We start from the raw sequence: 20,914 nt of genomic DNA, 5'->3' as shown, positions 1-20,914 counted from the left end.
GACCAACAGGGAGAGACAATAAGACATTTTGCATTGAGAGGGCTAAACAGCGATTTTATTCCTCGGCTCACTTTTTGTCCATTCCCAAATGCAACTACTTGCAATCTAAGGGGATGTGCCTCAGAGGAATAGAGCATTAGTTGAACGTACGAAGACCTGGGGGCAATCGTCAGCAGCTCCAAGAAACCATCAAACTCAACAGATTAATTTCTTAAAGTGAACATATGCTTCTGACGAACCTCTGACCATCTAGGTAATGGCGTTTGACTACATTTGGCATCCTTCGATAGCTCAGTTGGTAGAGCGGAGGACTGTAGGTGAAAACGTTGTAATCCTTAGATCGCTGGTTCAAATTTGGCTCGAAGGATTGTACTTTTTCTTGTGGCTTACGCCAACTTTTTGACAGCAGTGCACCTTGACATGTGCTTGACAAAAAATATCTTTCCCTGAGTGAAGAACTCTTCACTTGTTGACCTTTGATAGGAATGTTGGTAGAGCAGCAGAGAGTTCTCGAGATTGCAACAATCCTTAGGTTGCTGACTCAGAAGAGTATAACTTTTTCTGCAGTTGTGCCAAGTTTTTGACTTATGCCTAGTGTTTCCCCAAAAGCAAGTCATTCCCTGAGCGGGAATCAAACCCAGGCCGCGGTGGTAAAAGATATGAATCCTAACCACTAGACCAACAAGGAGAGATAATAAGACTTTTCGCAGTGAGAGGGCTAAACAGCGATTTTATTCCTCGGCTCACTTTTTGTCTATTCCCAAATGCAACTACTTGCAATCTAAGGGGATGTAGCTCAGAGGAATAGAGCATTCGTTGAACGTACGAAGACCTGGGGGCAATCGTCAGCAGCTCCAAGAAACCATCAAACTCAGCAGATTAATTTCTTAAAGGGAACATATGCTTCTGCCGAACCTCTGATCATCTCGGTAATGGTGTTTGATTACATTTGACACCCTTTTATAGCTCAGTTGGTAGAGCGGAGGACTGTAGGTGAAATTGCTGTAATCCTTAGGTCGCTGGTTCAAATCCGGCTCGAAGAATTGTACTTTTTCTTGTGGCTTACGCCAACTTTTTGACAGCAGTGCACCTTGACATGTGCTTGACAAAAAATATCTTTCCCTGAGAGAAGAACTCTTCACTTGTTGACCTTTGATAGGAATGTTGGTAGAGCAGCAGAGAGTTCTTGAGATTCCAACAATCCTTAGGTTGCTGACTCAGAAGAGTATAACTTTTTCTGCAGTTGTGCCAGATTTTTGACTTATGCCTAGTGTTTCCCCAAAAGCAAGTCATTCCCTGAGCGGGAATCAAACCCAGGCCGCGGTGGTAAAAGATATGAATCCTAACCACTAGACCAACAAGGAGAGATAATAAGACATTTCGCAGTGAGAGGGCTAAACAGCGATTTTATTCCTCGGCTCACTTTTTGTCTATTCCCAAATGCAACTACTTGCAATCTAAGGGGATGTAGCTCAGAGGAATAGAGCATTTGTTGAACGTACAAAGACCTGGGGGCAATCGTCAGCAGCTCCAAGAAACCATCAAACTCAACAGATTAATTTCTTAAAGTGAACATATGCTTCTGCCGAACCTCTGATCATCTCGGTAATGGCGTTTGATTACATTTGACACCCTTTTATAGCTCAGTTGGTAGAGCGGAGGACTGTAGGTGAAATTGCTGTAATCCTTAGGTTGCTGGTTCAAGTCCGGATCGAAGGGTTGTACTTTTTCTTGTGGCTTACGCCAACTTTTTGACAGTACTGCACCTTGACATGTGCTTGACAAAAAATATCTTTCCCTGAGAGAAGAACTCTTCACTTGTTGACCTTTGATAGGAATGTTGGTAGAGCAGCAGAGAGTTCTTGAGATTCCAACAATCCTTAGGTTGCTGACTCAGAAGAGTATAACTTTTTCTGCATTTGTGCCAAGTTTTTGACTTATGCCTAGTGTTTCCCCAAAAGCAAGTCATTCCCTGAGCGGGAATCAAACCCAGGCCGCGGTGGTAAAAGAAATGAATCCTAACCACGAGACCAACAGGGAGAGAGAATAAGACATTTTGCATTGAGAGGGCTAAACAGCGATTTTATTCCTCGGCTCACTTTTTGTCTATTCCCAAATGCAACTTACTTGCAATCTAAGGGGATGTGGCTCAGAGGAATAGAGCATTAGTTGAACGTACGAAGACCTGGGGGCAATCGTCAGCAGCTCCAAGAAACCATCAAACTCAGCAGATTAATTTCTTAAAGGGAACATATGCTCCTGCCGAACCTCTGAACATCTCGGTAATGGCGTTTAATTACATTTGACACCCTTCGATAGCTCAGTTGGTAGAGTGGAGGACTGTAGGTGAAATTGCTGTAATCCTTAGGTCGCTGGTTCAAATCTGGCTCGAAGGATTGTACTTTTTCTTGTGGCTTACGCCAACTTTTTGACAGCAGTGCACCTTGACATGTGCTTGACAAAAAATATCTTTCCCTGAGAGAAGAACTCTTCACTTGTTGACCTTTGATAGGAATGTTGGTAGAGCAGCAGAGAGTTCTTGAGATTCCAACAATCCTTAGGTTGCTGACTCAGAAGAGTATAACTTTTTCTGCAGTTGTGCCAAGTTTTTGACTTATGCCTAGTGTTTCCCCAAAAGCAAGTCATTCCCTGAGCGGGAATCAAACCCAGGCCGCGGTGGTAAAAGAAATGAATCCTAACCACTAGACCAACAGGGAGAGAGAATAAGACATTTCGCAGTGAGAGGGCTAAACAGAGATTTTATTCCTCGGCTCACTTTTTGTCTATTCCCAAATGCAACTACTTGCAATCTAAGGGGATGTAGCTCAGAGGAATAGAGCATTAGTTGAATGTACAAAGACCCGGGGGCAATCGTCAGCAGCTCCAAGAAACCATCAAACTCAGCAGATTAATTTCTTAAAGGGAACATATGCTCCTGCCGAACCTCTGAACATCTCGGTAATGGCGTTTAATTACATTTGACACCCTTCGATAGCTCAGTTGGTAGAGTGGAGGACTGTAGGTGAAATTGCTGTAATCCTTAGGTCGCTGGTTCAAATCCGGCTCGAAGGATTGTATTTTTTCTTGTGGCTTACGCCAACCTTTTGACAGCAGTGCACCTTGACATGTGCTTGACAAAAAATATCTTTCCCTGAGAGAAGAACTCTTCACTTGTTGACCTTTGATAGGAATGTTGGTAGAGCAGCAGAGAGTTCTTGAGATTCCAACAATCCTTAGGTTGCTGACTCAGAAGAGTATAACTTTTTCTGCAGTTGTGCCAAGTTTTTGACTTATGCCTAGTGTTTCCCCAAAAGCAAGTCATTCCCTGAGCGGGAATCAAACCCAGGCCGCGGTGGTAAAAGAATTGAATCCTAACCACTAGACCAACAGGGAGAGAGAATAAGACATTTCGCAGTGAGAGGGCTTAACAGAGATTTTATTCCTCGGCTCACTTTTTGTCTATTCCCAAATGCAACTACTTGCAATCTAAGGGGATGTAGCTCAGAGGAATAGAGCATTAGTTGAATGTACAAAGACCCGGGGGCAATCGTCAGCAGCTCCAAGAAACCATCAAACTCAGCAGATTAATTTCTTAAAGGGAACATATGCTCCTGCCGAACCTCTGAACATCTCGGTAATGGCGTTTAATTACATTTGACACCCTTCGATAGCTCAGTTGGTAGAGCGGAGGACTGTAGGTGAAATTGTTGTAATCCTTAGGTCGCTGGTTCAAATCCGGCTCGAAGGATTGTACTTTTTCTTGTGGCTTACGCCAACCTTTTGACAGCAGTGCACCTTGACATGTGCTTGACAAAAAATATCTTTCCCTGAGAGAAGAACTCTTCACTTGTTGACCTTTGATAGGAATGTTGGTAGAGCAGCAGAGAGGTCTCGAGATTGCAACAATCCTTAGGTTGCTGACTCAGAAGAGTATAACTTTTTCTGCAGTTGTGCCAAGTTTTTGACTTATGCCTAGTGTTTCCCCAAAAGCAAGTCATTCCATGAGCGGGAATCAAACCCAGGCCGCAGTGGTAAAAGAAATGAATCCTAACCACTAGACCAACAGGGAGAGAGAATAAGACATTTCGCAGTGAGAGGGCTAAACAGCGATTTTATTCCTCGGCTCACTTTTTGTCTATTCCCAAATGCAACTACTTGCAATCTAAGGGGATGTAGCTCAGAGGAATAGAGCATTAGTTGAATGTACGAAGACCTGGGGAAAATCGTCAGCAGCTCCAAGAAACCATCAAACTCAGCAGATTAATTTCTTAAAGGGAACATATGCTTCTGCCGAACCTCTGATCATCTCGATAATGGCGTTTGATTACATTCGAAAACCTTCGATAGCTCAGTTGGAAGAGCGGAGGACTGTAGGTTAAATTGCTGTAATCCTTAGGTCGCTGGTTCAAATCCTGCTCGAAGGATTGTACTTTTTCTTGTGGCTTAAGCCAACTTTTTGACAGCAGTGCACCTTGACAAGTGCTTGACAAAAAATATATTTCCCTGAGAGAAGAACTCTTCACTTGTTGACCTTTGATAGGAATGTTGGTAGAGCAGCAGAGAGTTCTCGAGATTGCAACAATCCTTAGGTTGCTGACTCAGAAGAGTATAACTTTTTCTGCAGTTGTGCCAAGTTTTTGACTTATGCCTAGTGTTTCCCCAAAAGCAAGTCATTCCCTGAGCGGGAATCAAACCCAGGCCTCAGTGGTAAAAGAAAGGAATCCTAACCACTAGACCAACAGGGAGAGAGAATAAGACATTTCGCAGTGAGAGGGCTAAACAGCGATTTTATTCCTCGGCTCACTTTTTGTCTATTCCCAAATTTAACTATTTGCAATCTAAGGGGATGTAGCTCAGAGGAATAGAGCATTAGTTGAACGTACGAAGACCCGGGGGCAATCGTCAGCAGCTCCAAGACACCATCAAACTCAGCAGATTAATTTCTTAAAGGGAACATATGCTTCTGCCGAACCTCTGATCATCTCGGTAATGGCGTTTGATTACATTTGACACCCTTCGATAGCTCAGTTGGTAGAGTGGAGGATTGTAGGTGATATTGCTGTAATCCTTTGGTTGTTGGTTCAAATCCGGGTTGAGGGATTGTACTTTTTCTTGTGGCTTACGCCAACTTTTTGACAGCAGTGCACCTTGACAAGTGCTTGACAAAAAATATCTTTCCCTGAGAGAAGAACTCTTCACTTGTTGACCTTTGATAGGAATGTTGGTAGAGCAGCAGAGAGTTCTTGAGATTGCAACAATCCTTAGGTTGCTGACTCAGAAGAGTATAACTTTTTCTGCAGTTGTGCCAAGTTTTTGACTTATGCCTAGTGTTTCCCCAAAAGCAAGTCATTCCCTGAGCGGGAATCAAACCCAGGCCACGGTGGTAAAACAACCGAATCCTAACCACTAGACCAACAGGGAAACAACACTAACAAACAGGGCCTTATCCATTAGGCCAGTGCCTTATCCATTAGGCCAGTGCCTTATCCATTAGGCCAGTGCCTTATCCATTAGGCCAGTGCCTTATCCATTAGGCCACTGGGGCCAAATGCATCCAACATGCGATGACACACACACAAGAAACACCCACATTAAAGCACGCATCTTTTCAGTCTTAATTTCTTAATGAGGAGGAAAATCACATGGAAATCAGCCAATACAGTCCCTCATTAATGCTACTCTGTTATCTTTATTTCAGAAGAATAACTCCCTCTAAATAGGGATAGGCATTTTCAAACCCCAAAATAATGTGACGCAGCTCATGTTTCTTAAAATAGCCAACACTGCAGGAAGAGCAAAGGAAAGTTCAGTATGTCTTATACCTATGCAGGAGGAGATAAGCAAAGGCACATCCGACAGCACCTCAGCCCAGTGCAAGCAGCTCAAAATGGCTTAAAAGGTCTTAAAAAAACATGGACCTTAGCATCATAGCTTGTCTCTACTGGAGGGGTAACAGTGCCCTGGGGTTACAGGAGGACCAGTAAGTGAAGTTAGACTCTTTCAGATGCATCTCCGTACAGGTTAATCTGGCCACAGGGCCACTGATGGGTTTTATTTGGATAAAAAAGCTTAATAAATGGAGGAATCGATAAGGGTGAGGGAGGGAACATAACTACTAGGTGATACTGTTGGGTAAGATCTATGGGGCGGTTTCCTAGACACAGATTAAGGGCAGTCATGGACTAAAAAGCATGTTGAAAAGAGCTGTGGTGATTAATTAGTTATTAAGATACCTTAATAAAAAATGACTCAGGTAAAAGTCACCCAGTAAAATTCTACTTGAGTAATAGTCTAAAAGTATTTAGTATTAAATATACTTAAGTATCAAAAGTGAATGTATACATTGTTTCAAATTTCTTATATTAAGCAAACCAGATGGCGCTATGTTATTGTTTTGTGAATTTACGGATTGCCAGGGGCACACTCCAACTCTCAGAAATAAAAGAATCTAAGCATTTGTTTAGTGAGTCCGCAAGGGTTGTTATCTTGATGAGTGCGTGAATTGGGCAATTTTCCTGTCCTGCTAGGCATTCAAAATGTAACGAGTACTTTTGGGTGTCAAGAATTCTTTTTAAAGTACATCATTTTGAAGTAAAAGTAAAAGTTGTCCAAAATCTAAATAGTAAAGTAAAGTACAGATACCCCCCCCCAAAAAAAAAAAACTTAAGTAGTACTCTAAAGTATTATAGTGTTATAGTATTATACTTAAGTAATTTACACCACTGAAAAGGAGATTCTCCAGGCTTAATCTGTGTCAGGGAAACCATCCTTATGTGAAAATGATTAACCCATATTATTCTCTAAACCATTTAGCTTTCTTATTGAGCATCATGTTATTTAGATCTGTATGGAAATCAAGTAAAGTGTCAAACTAAATGTTTTTGTATTTACCAGTACCATTACAAATCTTTATCAAACATGTTTTAGTTTAAAGTACAGTACATAGAACATAGAAAACATAACATTTGAAATGATTACACTTTTAAGACAATGGAAAATACAGAAATTCCCATCAAGCATTTATGAAAAACAAACGTAGAAAATTCTAGACTTCGAAAATATGAATGGCAAAATTTGCGCTTTAATTAGTGTGATACAAACTGCCTTTTTCAAACTTCATCTCGGAGATCATCTTCTTCGGAGACACAAGGATATTGACAGGCTCGATTATATTTTCAATCACATGTTTTCCATTGTAAAGGTGCCTGTGTGTCATCTCTCCCCCAGTTCTCTTCTTTCCTTTACAGTGTACTGTGTATATATATATATATATATATATATATATATATATATATATATATATATATATATAGAAAAAAATACAGTACAAAAACAAAGCGCCGCCCTCTGGGCTCAGCTGTTCTGTAACATGGGCCCAGTCCAGTAACAAACCATATCGCCTTCAGTCTAACCCCTAGCCCCTTCACTCATGTATATCTGAAAGTATTGGATAGGGCATCATGTACTTGTGGGAAACTGGGAAGTGGGAAACTTGGTAGTCCTATATTCAACACGATTGTGTTCAAAACGTTTGTGAAGTCTGGAAATATCTACAAACAATAAGATTATAGCTAAATGTTGCTAACAATAAAGTTAGCTAGCTTGCTTAACATTTAAAATATGGTCTAACGAGTTGCGTTATTCACATTGATACATTTGCAAATGTTCAAAAAAATGATTTGTTGTCATCTTTTGGTTGAAAAGGTGAAAAGGTCAGCGGTGAAAGGTCAGGCGTGAACTCGGCACCTCGGGTAAAAAACATTTTAGCTCAAGTGAAACTTCCCAGTCGGAACTCCAAACTTCTGAAAACTCCAACAGCACGTGAACCATTAGTACCATGGTAGTAGGTCCAACTTGCCCTCTGATAGACTGGGTGAAATGTTAGCTATATTGCTTATACTTGTCAGGTCTACATCAAGTTAGAGCTAGGTGCTAGTGTTCTGGACGGGGCCAAGGTGTCTCCACCGTCCTTGTGTTGCTATTATTGATGTTGGAGCAGCAGTGAACCTCACAGGTGGTGGAAGAATGTTCTTTATATCAGTTCCAGAGACAGACGTTGCTTGTGGAATAGCAGCTGGATGTGCTGCCGGCGGGGGAGAAGTACAGCTTGCCGTTGGGGCAGATGCACAGCTCGTACACAGTCTGTTTCTGAGAAGCTGCGTCGGAGGACGGGGAGTAGACACCAAGTGGAAGGAAGCTCCCCAGTCGGATCGCGTTTGCATCTAAAAAGATCTGATTGGAAAATAGAATCAGGATTTGATATTTTGTCTAAAGCAATGATACATTTTCTGAAAGGTATATTCATACCAATTCTACTAAATAATGATATGTGAATGGGGGTGATTTGAGAGCATTGGGAATAGGGGAGACCCGGTACAACTGTAACAGGCTAAATTATTCAAATTAGAAATCACTTAGACAGCTGTTATTCAATGTGCCAATGTTAGTGTCTGTACATGTCTAATATGTGTATATTTGTTTTTATTTTTGTATTACTGACCTCTGGAACATTATAGACATACAGTATATCATTTTTATCAGTAAGATGAAAATAATAATTGTTGTATTTTCTCACAAGACTAATTAGTAAAGTATCCTATGCTTGGGGTTAGTGTAACGCAGTGTTGCAACTAACCCCTTGTTACCACTTACCTCTTACATAGAACTATATACAGTATACAGTATAGACACATTTTATTTATATGTATTTTTTCCACATCCATCTGCATTCAATATGTTGTTTTATTTGATTTTCTAAAGCATTTCATGTCTGGATGTCACTGTTTTGGACTGTTTTTGTCCTGTCTCACACATTCTGCTATGTATTGCTATGTATCAGAGTAGCTCACAGATCACTGCACATGTATATAGCCCATCTGTAAATAGCCCATCTAACTACCGCATCCCCATACTGTATTTATTTATTAATCTTGCTTGTTTGCACCCCAGTATCTCAACTTGCACATTCATCTTCTGCACATCAATCACTCCAGTGTTGAATTGGTATATTGTTATTACTTCGCCACCATGGTGTCACGCCCTGGCCATAGAGAGGTTTTTATTCTCTATTTTGGTTAGGTCAGGGTGTGACTAGGGTGGGCATTCTAGTTTCCTTATTTTTATGTTAGTGTGGTTCCCAATCAGAGGCAGCTGTCTATCGTTGTCTCTGATTGGGGATCCTATATAAGTTGTCATTTTCCGTTTTAGTTTTGTGGGATGTTGTTTTCTGTTTTGTGTATGTACCTGACAGAACTGTTCGCTTTCGTTTTCGCTTTGTTATTTTGTTTGAGTGTTTTTTTGATAATAAAAAAAATGAACACTTTCCACGCTGCGCTTTGGTCCACTCCTTCAAACGAGAGCCGTTACACATGGCCTATTTATTTCCTTACCTCCCTAATCTTAGCTCATTTGCACACACTGTACACAGACTTTTTCTACGGTATTATTGACTGTATGTTTGTTTATTCCATGTGCAACTCTGTTTTGTATGTGTCGAACTGCTTTGTTTTATTCTTGGCCAGGTCGCAGTTGTAAATGAGAACTTGTTCTTAACAAGCCTACCTGGTTAAATAAATGTGATATATATATATATATGTTTAATTACAAAAGTCTTGATAATTAGAAAATATTTAATGTAACTGTTTAGAAAAAAGGGTCAAAAGGAAACTGTATATATATTAGATGTACATAAGCAATTTGTTAATTTTTTTTACACAAAATAGTCTTCTCTAAGTATTGTGTCATTACCACAATGACAAGCAAATTACATGATAATAATGTTTTTGTCTTGGTTACCATGGAAATGAATAGTGACAGTGGAGAACATCAAATCAAAGTTTATGTGTCACGTGCGCCGAATACAACAGGTGAAATGCTTACTTACAGGCTCTAACCAATAGTGCAGAGAGAAAAAAAGTATGTGTGTGTGTGTGTGTGTGTATGTGTAGGTAAGTTAGAAATAAAACAACAGTAAAAAGACATTTGAAAATAAGAGTAGCAAGGCTATATACAGACACCGGTTAGTCAGGCTTATTGTGGAAGTATGTACATTTGGGTATGGTTAAAGTGACTATGCATATATGAAGAACAGAGAGTAGCAGTAGTGTAAAAAGAGGGGTTGGCGGGTGGTGGGTGGCAGGACACAATGCAGATAGCCCGGTTAGCCAATGTGCGGGAGCACTGGTTGGTTGGTCGGGCCAATTGAGGTAGTATGTACATAAATGTATAGTTAAAGTGACTATGCATATCAGATAAACAAAGAGTAGCAGCAGTGTAAAAGAGGGGTTGGGGGGAGGCACACAATGCAAATAGTCCGGGTAACCATTTGGTTACCTGTTCAGGAGTCTTATGGCTTGGTGGTAAAAACTGTTGAGAAGCCTCTTTTTTTCCTCGACTTGGCACTCCGGTACCTCTTGTCATGCGGTAGTAGAGAGAACAGTCTATGACTGGGGTGGCTGGGGTCTTTGACAATTTTTAGGGCCTTCCTCTGACACCGCCTGGTGTAGAGGTCCTGGATGGCAGGCAGCTTTGCCCCAGTGTGATGTACTGGGCCGTACGCACTACCCTCTGAAGTGCCTTGCGGTCGGAGGCCCGGCAATTGCCGTAACAGGCAGTGATGCAACCGGTCAGGATACTCTCGATGTTGCAGCTGTAGAACCTTTTGAGGATCTCAGGACCCATGCCAAATATTTTTAGTTTCCTGAGGGGGAATAGGCTTTGTCATGCCCTCTTCACGACTGTCTTGATGTGTTTGGACCATTCTAGTTTGGCTAGTGATAGTGGCTAGTGATACATGTATTACATAAAGATGCAGTAGATGATATAGAGTACAGTATATACAGTGGGGCAAAAAAGTATTTAGTCAGCCACCAATTGTGCAAGTATCCCACTTAAAAAGATGAGAGAGGCCTGTAATTTTCATCATAGGTACCACTTCAACTATGACAGACAAAATGAGAGAGAAAAATCCACCATCCAAATTACCTACCCTCACCACCTGGGGGCGGCCCGTCAGGAAGTCCAGTACCCAGTTGCACAGGGCGGGGTTGAGACCCAGGGTCTCGAGCTTGATGACGAGTTGGGAAGGTACTATGGTGTTAAATGCTGAGCTGTAGTCGATGAACAGCATTCTCACATAGGTATTCCTCTTGTCCAGATGGGTTAGGGCAGTGTGCAGTGTGGTTGCGATTGCATCGTCTGTGGACCTATTTGGGCGGTAAGCAAATTAGAGTGGGTCTTGGGTGTCAGGTAGGGTGGAGGTGATATGGTCCTTGACTAGTCTCTCAAAGCACTTTATGATGACGGAAGTGAGTGCTACAGGGCGGTAGTCGTTTAGCTCAGTTACCTTAGCTTTCTTGGGAACAGGGACAATGGTGGCCCTCTTGAAGAATGTGGGAACAGCAGACGGGGATAAGGATTGATTGAATATGTCCGTAAACACACCGGCCAGCTGGTCTGCGCATGCTCTGAAGACGCGGCTGGGGATGCCGTCTGGGCCTGCAGTCTTGCGAGGGTTAACACGTTTAAATGTTTTACTCACGTCGGCTGCAGTGATGGAGAGTCTGCAGGTTCTGGTTTCGGGCCGTGTCAGTGGCACTGTATTGTCCTCAAAGCGGGCAAAAAAGTAATTTAGTCTTTCTGGGAGCAAGACATCCTGGTCCGTGACGGGGCTGGTTTTCTTTTTGTAATCCATGATTGACTGTAGACCCTGCCACATACCTCTTGTGTCTGAGCCGTTGAATTGCGACTCTACTTTGTCTCTATACTGATGCTTAGCTTGTTTGATTGCCTTGCGGAGGAAATACAGTGCCTTGCGAAAGTATTCGGCCCCCTTGAACTTTGCGACCTTTTGCCACATTTCAGGCTTCAAACATAAAGATATAAAACTGTTTTTTTTTGTGAAGAATCAACAACAAGTGGGACACAATCATGAAGTGGAATGACATTTATTGGATATTTCAAACTTTTTTAACAAATCAAAAAACTGAAAAATTGGGCGTGCAAAATTATTCAGCCCCCTTAAGTTAATACTTTGTAGCGCCACCTTTTGCTGCGATTACAGCTGTAAGTCGCTTGGGGTATGTCTCTATCAGTTTTGCACATCGTGAGACTGAAAATTTTCCCATTCCTCCTTGCAAAACAGCTCGAGCTCAGTGAGGTTGGTTGGAGAGCATTTGTGAACAGCAGTTTTCAGTTATTTCCACAGATTCTCGATTGGATTCAGGTCTGGACTTTGACTTGGCCATTCTAACACCTGGATATGTTAATTTTTGAACCATTCCATTGTAGATGTTGCTTTATGTTTTGGATCATTGTCTTGTTGGAAGACAAATCTCCGTCCCAGTCTCAGGTCTTTTGCAGACTCCATCAGGTTTTCTTCCAGAATGGTCCTGTATTTGGCTCCATCCATCTTCCCATCAATTTTAACCATCTTCCCTGTCCCTGCTGAAGAAAAGCAGGCCCAAACCATGATGCTGCCACCACCATGTTTGACAGTGGGGATGGCGGTTCAGGGTGATGACCTGTGTTGCTTTTACGCCAAATATAATGTTTTGCATTGTTGCCAAAAAGTTCAATTTTGGTTTCATCTGACCAGAGCACCTTCTTCCACATGTTTGGTGTGTCTCCCAGGTGGCTTGTGGCAAACTTTAAACAACACTTTTTATGGATATCTTTAAGAAATGGCTTTCTTCTTGCCACTCTTCCATAAAGGCCAGATTGGTGCAATATACGACTGATTGTTGTCCTATGGACAGAGTCTCCCACCTCAGCTGTAGATCTCTGCAGTTCATCCAGAGTGATCATGGGCCTCTTGGCTGCATCTCTGATCAGTCTTCTCCTTGTATGAGCTGAAAGTTTAGAGGGACGGCCAGGTCTTGGTAGATTTGCAGTGGTCTGATACTCCTTCCATTTCAATATTATCGCTTGCACAGTGCTCCTTGGGATGTTTAAAGCTTGGGAAATCTTTTTGTATCCAAATCCGGCTTTAAACTTCTTCACAACAGTATCTCGGACCTGCCTGGTGTGTTCCTTGTTCTTCATGATGCTCTCTGCGCTTTTAACGGACCTCTGAGACTATCACAGTGCAGGTGCATTTATACAGAGACTTGATTACACACAGGTGGATTGTATTTATCATCATTAGTCATTAAGGTCAACATTGGATCATTCAGAGATCCTCACTGAACTTCTGGAGAGAGTTTGCTGCACTGAAAGTAAAGGGGCTGAATAATTTTGCACGACCAATTTTTCAGTTTTTGATTCGTTAAAAAATATATCCAATAAATGTCGTTCCACTTCATGATTGCGGTGGAGGGCCTTATATGCGTTGTGGAAGTTAGAATAGCAATGATCCAGGGATTTACCAGCCCTGGTTGTGCAATCGATATGCTGATAAAATTTAGGGAGTCATGTTTTCAGATTAGTCTTGTTAAAATCCCCAGCTACAATGAATGCAGCCTCAGGATATGTGGTTTCCAGTTTGCAAAGAGTAAAATACATTTTGTTCAGGGCCATCGATATGTCTGCTTGGTGGGAATATATACGGCTGTGATTATTATCGAAGAGAATTCGGTCAACGTTTGATTGTGAGGAATTCTAAGTCAGGTGAACAGAAGGACTTGAGTTCCTGTATGTTGTTATGTTCACACCACGTCTCGTTAATCATAAGGCATAACACCCCCGCCCTTCTTCTTAGCAGAAAGATGGTTGTTTCTGTCAGCGCGATGCGTGAAGAAACCAGCTGTCTTAGCGTCTCTAGAGTGAGCCATGTTCCGTGAAGCAAAGAACGTTACAGTCTCTGATGTCTCTCTGGAATGCTACCCTTGCTCGGATTTCATCAACCTTATTGTCAAGAGACTGGACATTGGCGAGTAGTATGCTAGGGAGTGGTGCGCGATGTGCCGGTCTCAGGAGCCTGACCAGAAGACCGCTTCGTTTGCATCTTTTACGACGTCGTTATTTTGGGTCGCTGGCTGGGATCCATTCCATTGTCCTGGGTGGAAGTCATATTCCTGGTAATAATGATCGTGAGTTGACGTTCCTCTTATATTCAGTAGTTATTCCCGACTGTATGTAACGAAACCTAAGATTACCTGGGATACCAATGTAAGAAATAACACGTAAAAAAAAAAATACTGCATAGTTTCCTAGGAACGGGAAGCGAGGCGGCCATCTCTGTCGGCACCGGCAGTGGGTCTAGGGTTTCTGGGATAATGGTGATGATGTGAGCCAGTACCAGCCTTTCAAAGCACTTCATGGCTACGGATGTGAGTGCCACGGGTCTGTAGTCATTTAGGCAGGTTGCTTTTTTGTTCTTGGGCACAGGGACTATGGTGGTCTACTTGAAGCATGTTGGTATTACAGACGGAATCAGGGACATGTTGAACATGTCAGTGAAGACACCTGCCAGTTGGTCAGCACATGCACGGAACACACGTACTGGTAATCCATCTGGCCCCGCAGCCTATTTAAAGGTCTTACTCACGTCAGCTACGGAGAGCGTGATCACACAGTTGTGTGATCAAACAGCTGATGCTCTCATGCATGCCTCAGTGTTGCTTGACTCGAAGCGAGAATAGAAGTGATTTAGCTCGTCTGGGAGGCTCGTGTCACTGGGCAGCTCGCGGATGGGCTTCCCTTTTGCTTCCCTTAACCTCGCTGGGATATGTGGGATGCTAGCGTCCCACCTGGCCAGAAGCCAGTGAAAATGCAGAGCGCCAAATTCAAATAAATTACTATAAAAATCGAACTTTCATGAAATCACACATGTAAGATACCAATTTAAAGCTACATTTGTGAATCCAGCCAACATGTTAGATTTCATAAAGGCTTTTCCGCGAAAGCAAACTATGCTATTATCTGAGGATAGCACCTCCGTAAACAAAGAGAGAAACCATATTTCAACCCTGCAGGTGCGACACAAAATGCAGAAATAAAAATATAATTCTAGCCTTACCTTTGACGAGCTTCTTTTGTTGGCACTCCAAAATGTCCCATAAACATCACAAATGCTCCTTTTGTTTGATTAATTCCTTCGATATATATCCAAATGTCCATTTATTTGGCGCGTTTGATCCAGAAAAACACTGGTTCCAACTTGCGCAACATGACTACAAAATATCTCAAAAGTTACCTCTAAACTTTGCCAAAACATTATAAACTACATTTGTAATACAACTTTAGGTATTTTTGTAACGTAAATAATCAATAAAATTGAAGACGGGATGATCTGTGTTCAATACAGGAGGAAAACAAACTGTAGCTAGCTTTCTGGTCACGCACCTCTAACAGTACACTTGAAGTGACCCTCGTTCTGAACAGGGCTACTTCTTCATTACACAAAGGAAAAAACAATTTCTAAAGACTGACATCCAGTGGAAGCGGTAGGAACTGCAAGAAGGACCCTTAGAAATCTGGATTCCCAATGAAGACCCATTGAAAAGAGAGTGACATCAAAAACAAATCTGATTGGTTTGTCTTCGGGGTTTCGCCTGCTAAATAAGTTCTCTTATACTCACAGACATGATTCAAACAGTTTTAGAAACTTCAGATTGTTTTCTATCCAAATATACTAATAATATGCATATTTTATCTTCTGTGGATGAGTAGCAGGCAGTTGACTTTCGGCATGCATTTAACCGGACGTGAAAATCCTGCCCCCTGTCAACAAGAAGTTAATAGTTTGCAAGCCCTGCCACATCCGACGAGCATCAGAGCCGGTGTAGTATGATTCAATCTTAGCCCTGTATTCAGGCATTGCCTGTTTGAAGATTCTTCACAGGGCATAGCTGGATTTCTTGTAAGCTTCCGGGTTAGAGTCCTGCACCTTGAAAGCGGTAGCTCTACCCTTTAGCTCAGTGCGAATGTTGCCTGTAATCCATGGCTTCTGGTTGGGGTATGTACGTACAGTCACTGTGGGGACGATGTCCTCAATGCACTTATTGATAAAGCCAGGGACTGATGTGGTGTATTCCCAGGTGATCTAGAATTTTTTTCCCTCTGGTTGCACATTTAACATGTTGATAGAGATTTGGTAGGACTGATTTACGTTTCCTTGCATTAAAGTCTCCGGCCACTAGGAGCGCCGCCTCTGGGTGAGTGGTTTTCTGTTTGCTTATTTCCTTATACAGCTGGCTGAGAGCGGTCTTAGTGCCGGCATCTGTCTGTGGTGGTAAATAAACAGCCATGAAAAGTATAGCTGAGAACTCTCTAGGCAAGTAGTGTGGCCTGCAATTTATCATAATGTACTCTACTTCAGGTGAACAAAATCTAGAGACTTCCTTAGATTTCGTGCACCAGCTTTTGTTTACAAATATGCACAGACCCCCTTGTTTTACCGGAGTGTGCTGTTCTACCCTGCCGGTGAAGTGTGTATCCTGCTAGCTGAATATCCATGTCGTCATTCAGCCACGATTCTGTGAAACATAGGATATTACAGTTTTTGATGTCCCGTTGGTAGGATATTCGTGATTGTACCTTGTCTAGTTTATTGTCCAATGATTACACGTTGGCGAGTAACATTGACGGTAAAGGCAGCTTTCCTAGTTGCCTTCTGCGGGTCCGGACGAGGCATCCGGCGCTTCTTCCTCTGTGCCGCTTCCTTTTGCACATAATTGGGATGTCTGCCCTGTGGGGTGTTTGGAGAATATCGTGTGAGTCCTGCTTGCTGCTGTTGTCGTTGTTGTTGAAAAAATCTTTGTCTAATCCGAGGTGAGGGATCGCTGTCCTGATATGTAGAAGCTATTTTCTGCTGTAAGATACGGTTGTAGAAACATTATGTACAAACTAATTTACAAATATCACGAAAAAACCCCACATAATAGCACAATTGGTTAGGAGACCGTAAAACGGTGGCCATCTCCTCCGGTGCCGTTTTGGATGTCATGGTGGGAGATTGTCATGGAGGGATAAACAAATGTTAATGCCGGTGTAAGGGTTTTCGTCCTCCTTTCCTGACGAAGAGGAGTAGTAGGAAGGATCGGAGGACCAAAACGCAGCGTGGCAAGTGTTCATGTCTTTTAATGACAAAACAAACACTGAACAAAACAATAAACGTGAAGTAAATCAAAACAAAACAGTCCCGTGTGGCACAGACACTAACACGGAAAATAAACACCCACAACTCAAAAGTGAAACCAGGCTAGCTAAGTATGATTCTCAATCAGGCACAACGATTGACAGCTGCCTCTGATTGAGAACCATACTAGGCCGAACACAGAAATCCCAAGTTGTAGAAAAACAAATATAGACAACCCACACAACTCACGCCCTGACCATACTGAAACAAAGACACAATAAATGAACTAAGGTCAGAATGTGACACTCAATTTCTTTCTTAGGTTTTTGGATTCTTCATCAAACCGTTTGTCAATGTTTTTAATTTTCTTAGGTTGTCTGCTCTACATTTTTAGATTTGGTAGAGAAGTTGAAAGGTCAAATATACTGTTTAGACTTTCTACTGCCAAGTTTACATACACCTTCACTATTACAGTGAAATGTTTTGCCGGGAAATAATAAAAAGATAAAGGTAAATATGACTTGAGAAGTGTATAAAATCGAGCACACAGCCATGCAATCTCCATAGGGAAACATTGGCAGTAGAATGGCCTTACTGAAGAGCTCAGTGACATCTGTCACTGTCATAGGATGCTACCTTTCCAAAAAGTCAGTTAGTCAAATTTCGGGCCTGCTAAAACTGCCCCGGGCAACTGTAAGTGCTGTTATTAGGAAGTGGAAACGTCTAGGAGCAACAACGGCTCAGCCAGCAAGTTATAGGCCACACAAGCTCACAGAACGGGACCACCACTGAAGCGCGTATCATGTACAAATCGTCTGTCTTTGGTTGCAACACTCACTACCGAGTTCCAAACGGCCTCTGGAAGTAGTGCTGGTGTAGTGTAAAGCTCACCGCCATTGGACTCTGGAGCAGTGGTGAATGAAACACGCGTCGCCATCTGTCAGTCCGACGGACGAATCTGGGTTTGGCGGATGCCATGAGAACTCTACTTACCCAAATGCATAGTGCCAACTGTGAAGTTTGATGGAAGAGGAATAACGGTCTGGGGGTGGTTTTCATGGTTCGGGCCCCTTAGTTCTAGTGAAGAGAAACCTTAACGCTACAGCATAAAATGACATTCTAGACAATTCTGTGCTTCCAACTTTGTGGCAACAGTTTGGGGAAGGCCCTTTCCTGTTTCAGCAAGACAATGCCCCCATGCACAAAGCGAGGTCCATACATAAATGGTTTGTCGAAATTGGTGTGGAAGAACTTGACAGAACTGCACAGAGCCCAGACCTCAACCCCATCAAACACCTTTGGAATGAATTGGAACGCCGACTGTGAGCCAGGCTTAGTTGCCCAACATCAGTGCCCAACCTCACTAATGCTCTTGTGGCTGAATAGAGGCAAGGTTCTGTAGCAATGCTCCTACATCTAGGGGAAACCCTTCCCAGAAAAGTGGAGGCTGTTATAGCAGCAAAGGGGGGACAAACTTCATACTAATACCCATGATTTTGGAATGAGATGTTAGACGAGCAAGTGTCCACGTACTTTTGGTCATGTAGTGTATACAAACAAAATCAACCAAGATCCTATAAGATACCAGGAGTATCTTAAAGAAACAAAAAGTTAACGTGAACCTTATATGCTTGTTCTTAAGATAATTCTTAAAATAATGTAAAATATCGAGATTTTGCTGTGGTAAATACATGTATGATCAAGGCATATAAGGACATTTAAACATGACATTGATGAATACATATAATTAAGAGAAACAAAATCACATGAAATGTTATAAAAAAATGACCTTAGCCGCAATTTCTGTAATTTCTTTTTCAACTAAAATAGCCAATTTTTATGACATGGTGGTAATGACATTTCCCCTCAGGTATTTGGCAAAACCGATAAAAATCTTTATATTCTTAAATAGTTTTGTCTCAGCCACTATTAGTTCTTGTTTCCAAATGGAGTGAAGAAAATATATAGATAAAAGGTAATTTCAGGTTTCATTTTCAAAAACATTCAAAATGCAAAATCCACCTAATATCAAAGTGCCCATATTTACATCAAATTTGCCAGTGCAACTAAGATAATACCTTAGAATTTTTTTTTTTTTAACACTGTTAAATAAAATATTTACACAAACCAGCGAACAAGAAAGCGAATGGCCATTGTCAATGTGACAATGTAATTTTGTAACCTGCAATGGAAAAGTTATTTTATGCTTCCATCATATACAAAAAGACGGTCCAAATCAATAATTCCATAGTGTCCTTTTTGTCTTGATAAACTCACAATGGGTATTCCAATGATAGTCCAAAACACTGCAGCTATCAATTGTCCCAGCTGATCATGCTTTGTAATCCATGCTTTTGTTACTTCTAGGTTAGACTACTGCAATGCTATACTTTTCGGCTACCCGGATAAAGCACTAAATAAACTTCAGTTAGTGCTAAATACGGCTGCTAGAATCCTGACTAGAACCAAAAAATCTGATCATATTACTCCAGTGCTAGCCTCCCTTCACTGGCTTCCTGTCAAGGCAAGGGCTGATTTCAAGGTTTTACTGCTAACCTACAAAGCATTACATGTGTCTGCTCGTACCTATCTCTCTGATTTGGTCCTGCCGTCATACCTACACGTAAGCTACGGTCACAAGATGCAGGCCTCCTAATTGTCCCTAGAATTTCTAAGCAAACAGCTGGAGGCAGGGCTTTCTCCTATAGAGATCCATTTTTATGGAATGGTCTGCCTACCCATGTGAGAGACGCAAACTCAGTCTCAACCTTTAAGTCTTTACTGAAGACTCATCTCTTCTGTGGGTCATATGATTGAGTGTAGTCTGGCCCAGGAGTGTGAAGGTGAACGGAAAGGCTCTGGAGCAACGAACCGCCCTTGCGGTCTCTGCCTGGCCGGTTCCCCTCTTTCCACTGGGATTCTCTGCCTCTAACCCTGTTACAGGGGCTGAGTCACTGGCTTACTGGTGCTCTTTCATGCTGTCCCTAGGAGGGGTGCGTCACTTGAGTGGGTTGAGTCACTGATGTGATCTTCCTGTCTGGGTAGGCGACCCCCCTTGGGTTGTGCCGTGGCAGAGATCTTTGTGGGTTATACTCGGCCTTGTCTCAGGATGGTAAGTTGGTGGTTGAAGATATCCCTCTAATGGTGTGGGGGCTGTGCTTTGGCAAAGTAGGTGGGGATATATCCTTTCTGTTTAGCCCTGTCCTGGGGTATCATCGGATGGAGCCACAGTGTCTCCTGACCCCTCCTGTCTCAGCCTCCAGTATTTATGCTGCAGTAGTTTATGTGTCGGGGGGCTAGGATCAGTTTGTTATATCTGGAGTACTTCTCCTGTCTTATCCGGTGTCCTGTGTGCTCTCTCTAATTCTCTCTCTCAGAGGACCTGAGCCCTAGGACCATCTGGCATGATGACTCCTTGCTGTCCCCAGTCCACCTGGCTGTGCTGCTGCTCCAGTTTCAACTGTTCTGCCTGCGGCTATGGAATCCTGACCTGTTCACCGGAAGTGCTACCTGCCCCAGACCTATTATTTGACCATGCTGGTCATTTATGAACATCTTGGCCATGTTCTGTTACAATCTCCACCCAGCACAGCCAGAAGAGGACTGGCCACCCCTCATAGCCTTGTCCCTCTCTAGGTATCTTCCTAGGTTTTTGGCCTTTCTAGGGAGTTTTTCCTAGCCAACGTGCTTCAACACCTGCATTGCTTGCTGTTTGGGGTTTTAGGCTGGGTTTCTGTACAGCACTTTGAGATATCAGCTGATGTACGATGGGCTATATAAATACATTTGATCATCATCACCTATGGTTTAGTTATAATCTGTAGGCTACATGACTTGCAAGGAGTAGGTTATTTGACGCAAACCTAGAATAATAACTTTTCCATTGTAGGCTCCAAA

At 42.3% G+C, this 20,914-nt stretch overlaps 1 protein-coding gene and 2 non-coding genes across 3 annotated transcripts in view; 2 read left to right on the top strand and 1 right to left on the bottom strand.

Moving 5' to 3' along the window:
* Positions 1-2,985: 2,985 nt before the first annotated feature.
* Positions 2,986-3,072, top strand: trnay-gua (transfer RNA tyrosine (anticodon GUA)). Its single transcript is given in 2 exon segments — positions 2,986-3,022; positions 3,037-3,072. It is a non-coding gene; the product is annotated as a tRNA-Tyr (tRNA).
* Positions 3,073-3,661: 589 nt separating this feature from the next.
* On the top strand, positions 3,662-3,748 carry trnay-gua (transfer RNA tyrosine (anticodon GUA)). Its single transcript is given in 2 exon segments — positions 3,662-3,698; positions 3,713-3,748. It is a non-coding gene; the product is annotated as a tRNA-Tyr (tRNA).
* A 4,289-nt stretch (positions 3,749-8,037) lies between these two features.
* The window catches only part of LOC135516483 (zeta-sarcoglycan-like), a 40,116-nt gene continuing 27,239 nt past the window's right edge, over positions 8,038-20,914 (bottom strand). The window contains exon 7 of the mRNA XM_064940824.1: positions 8,038-8,232. Within this exon, the coding sequence (XP_064796896.1) occupies positions 8,038-8,232 (195 nt within the window). The remainder of the gene's footprint in view (positions 8,233-20,914) is intronic.

Source organism: Oncorhynchus masou, chromosome 27 (assembly GCF_036934945.1).
Source record: "Oncorhynchus masou masou isolate Uvic2021 chromosome 27, UVic_Omas_1.1, whole genome shotgun sequence".
NCBI lineage: Eukaryota > Metazoa > Chordata > Actinopteri > Salmoniformes > Salmonidae > Oncorhynchus > Oncorhynchus masou.
The sequence above is the reverse complement of the archived record's forward strand: the minus strand, read 5'-3'. Positions and strand labels throughout refer to the sequence as shown.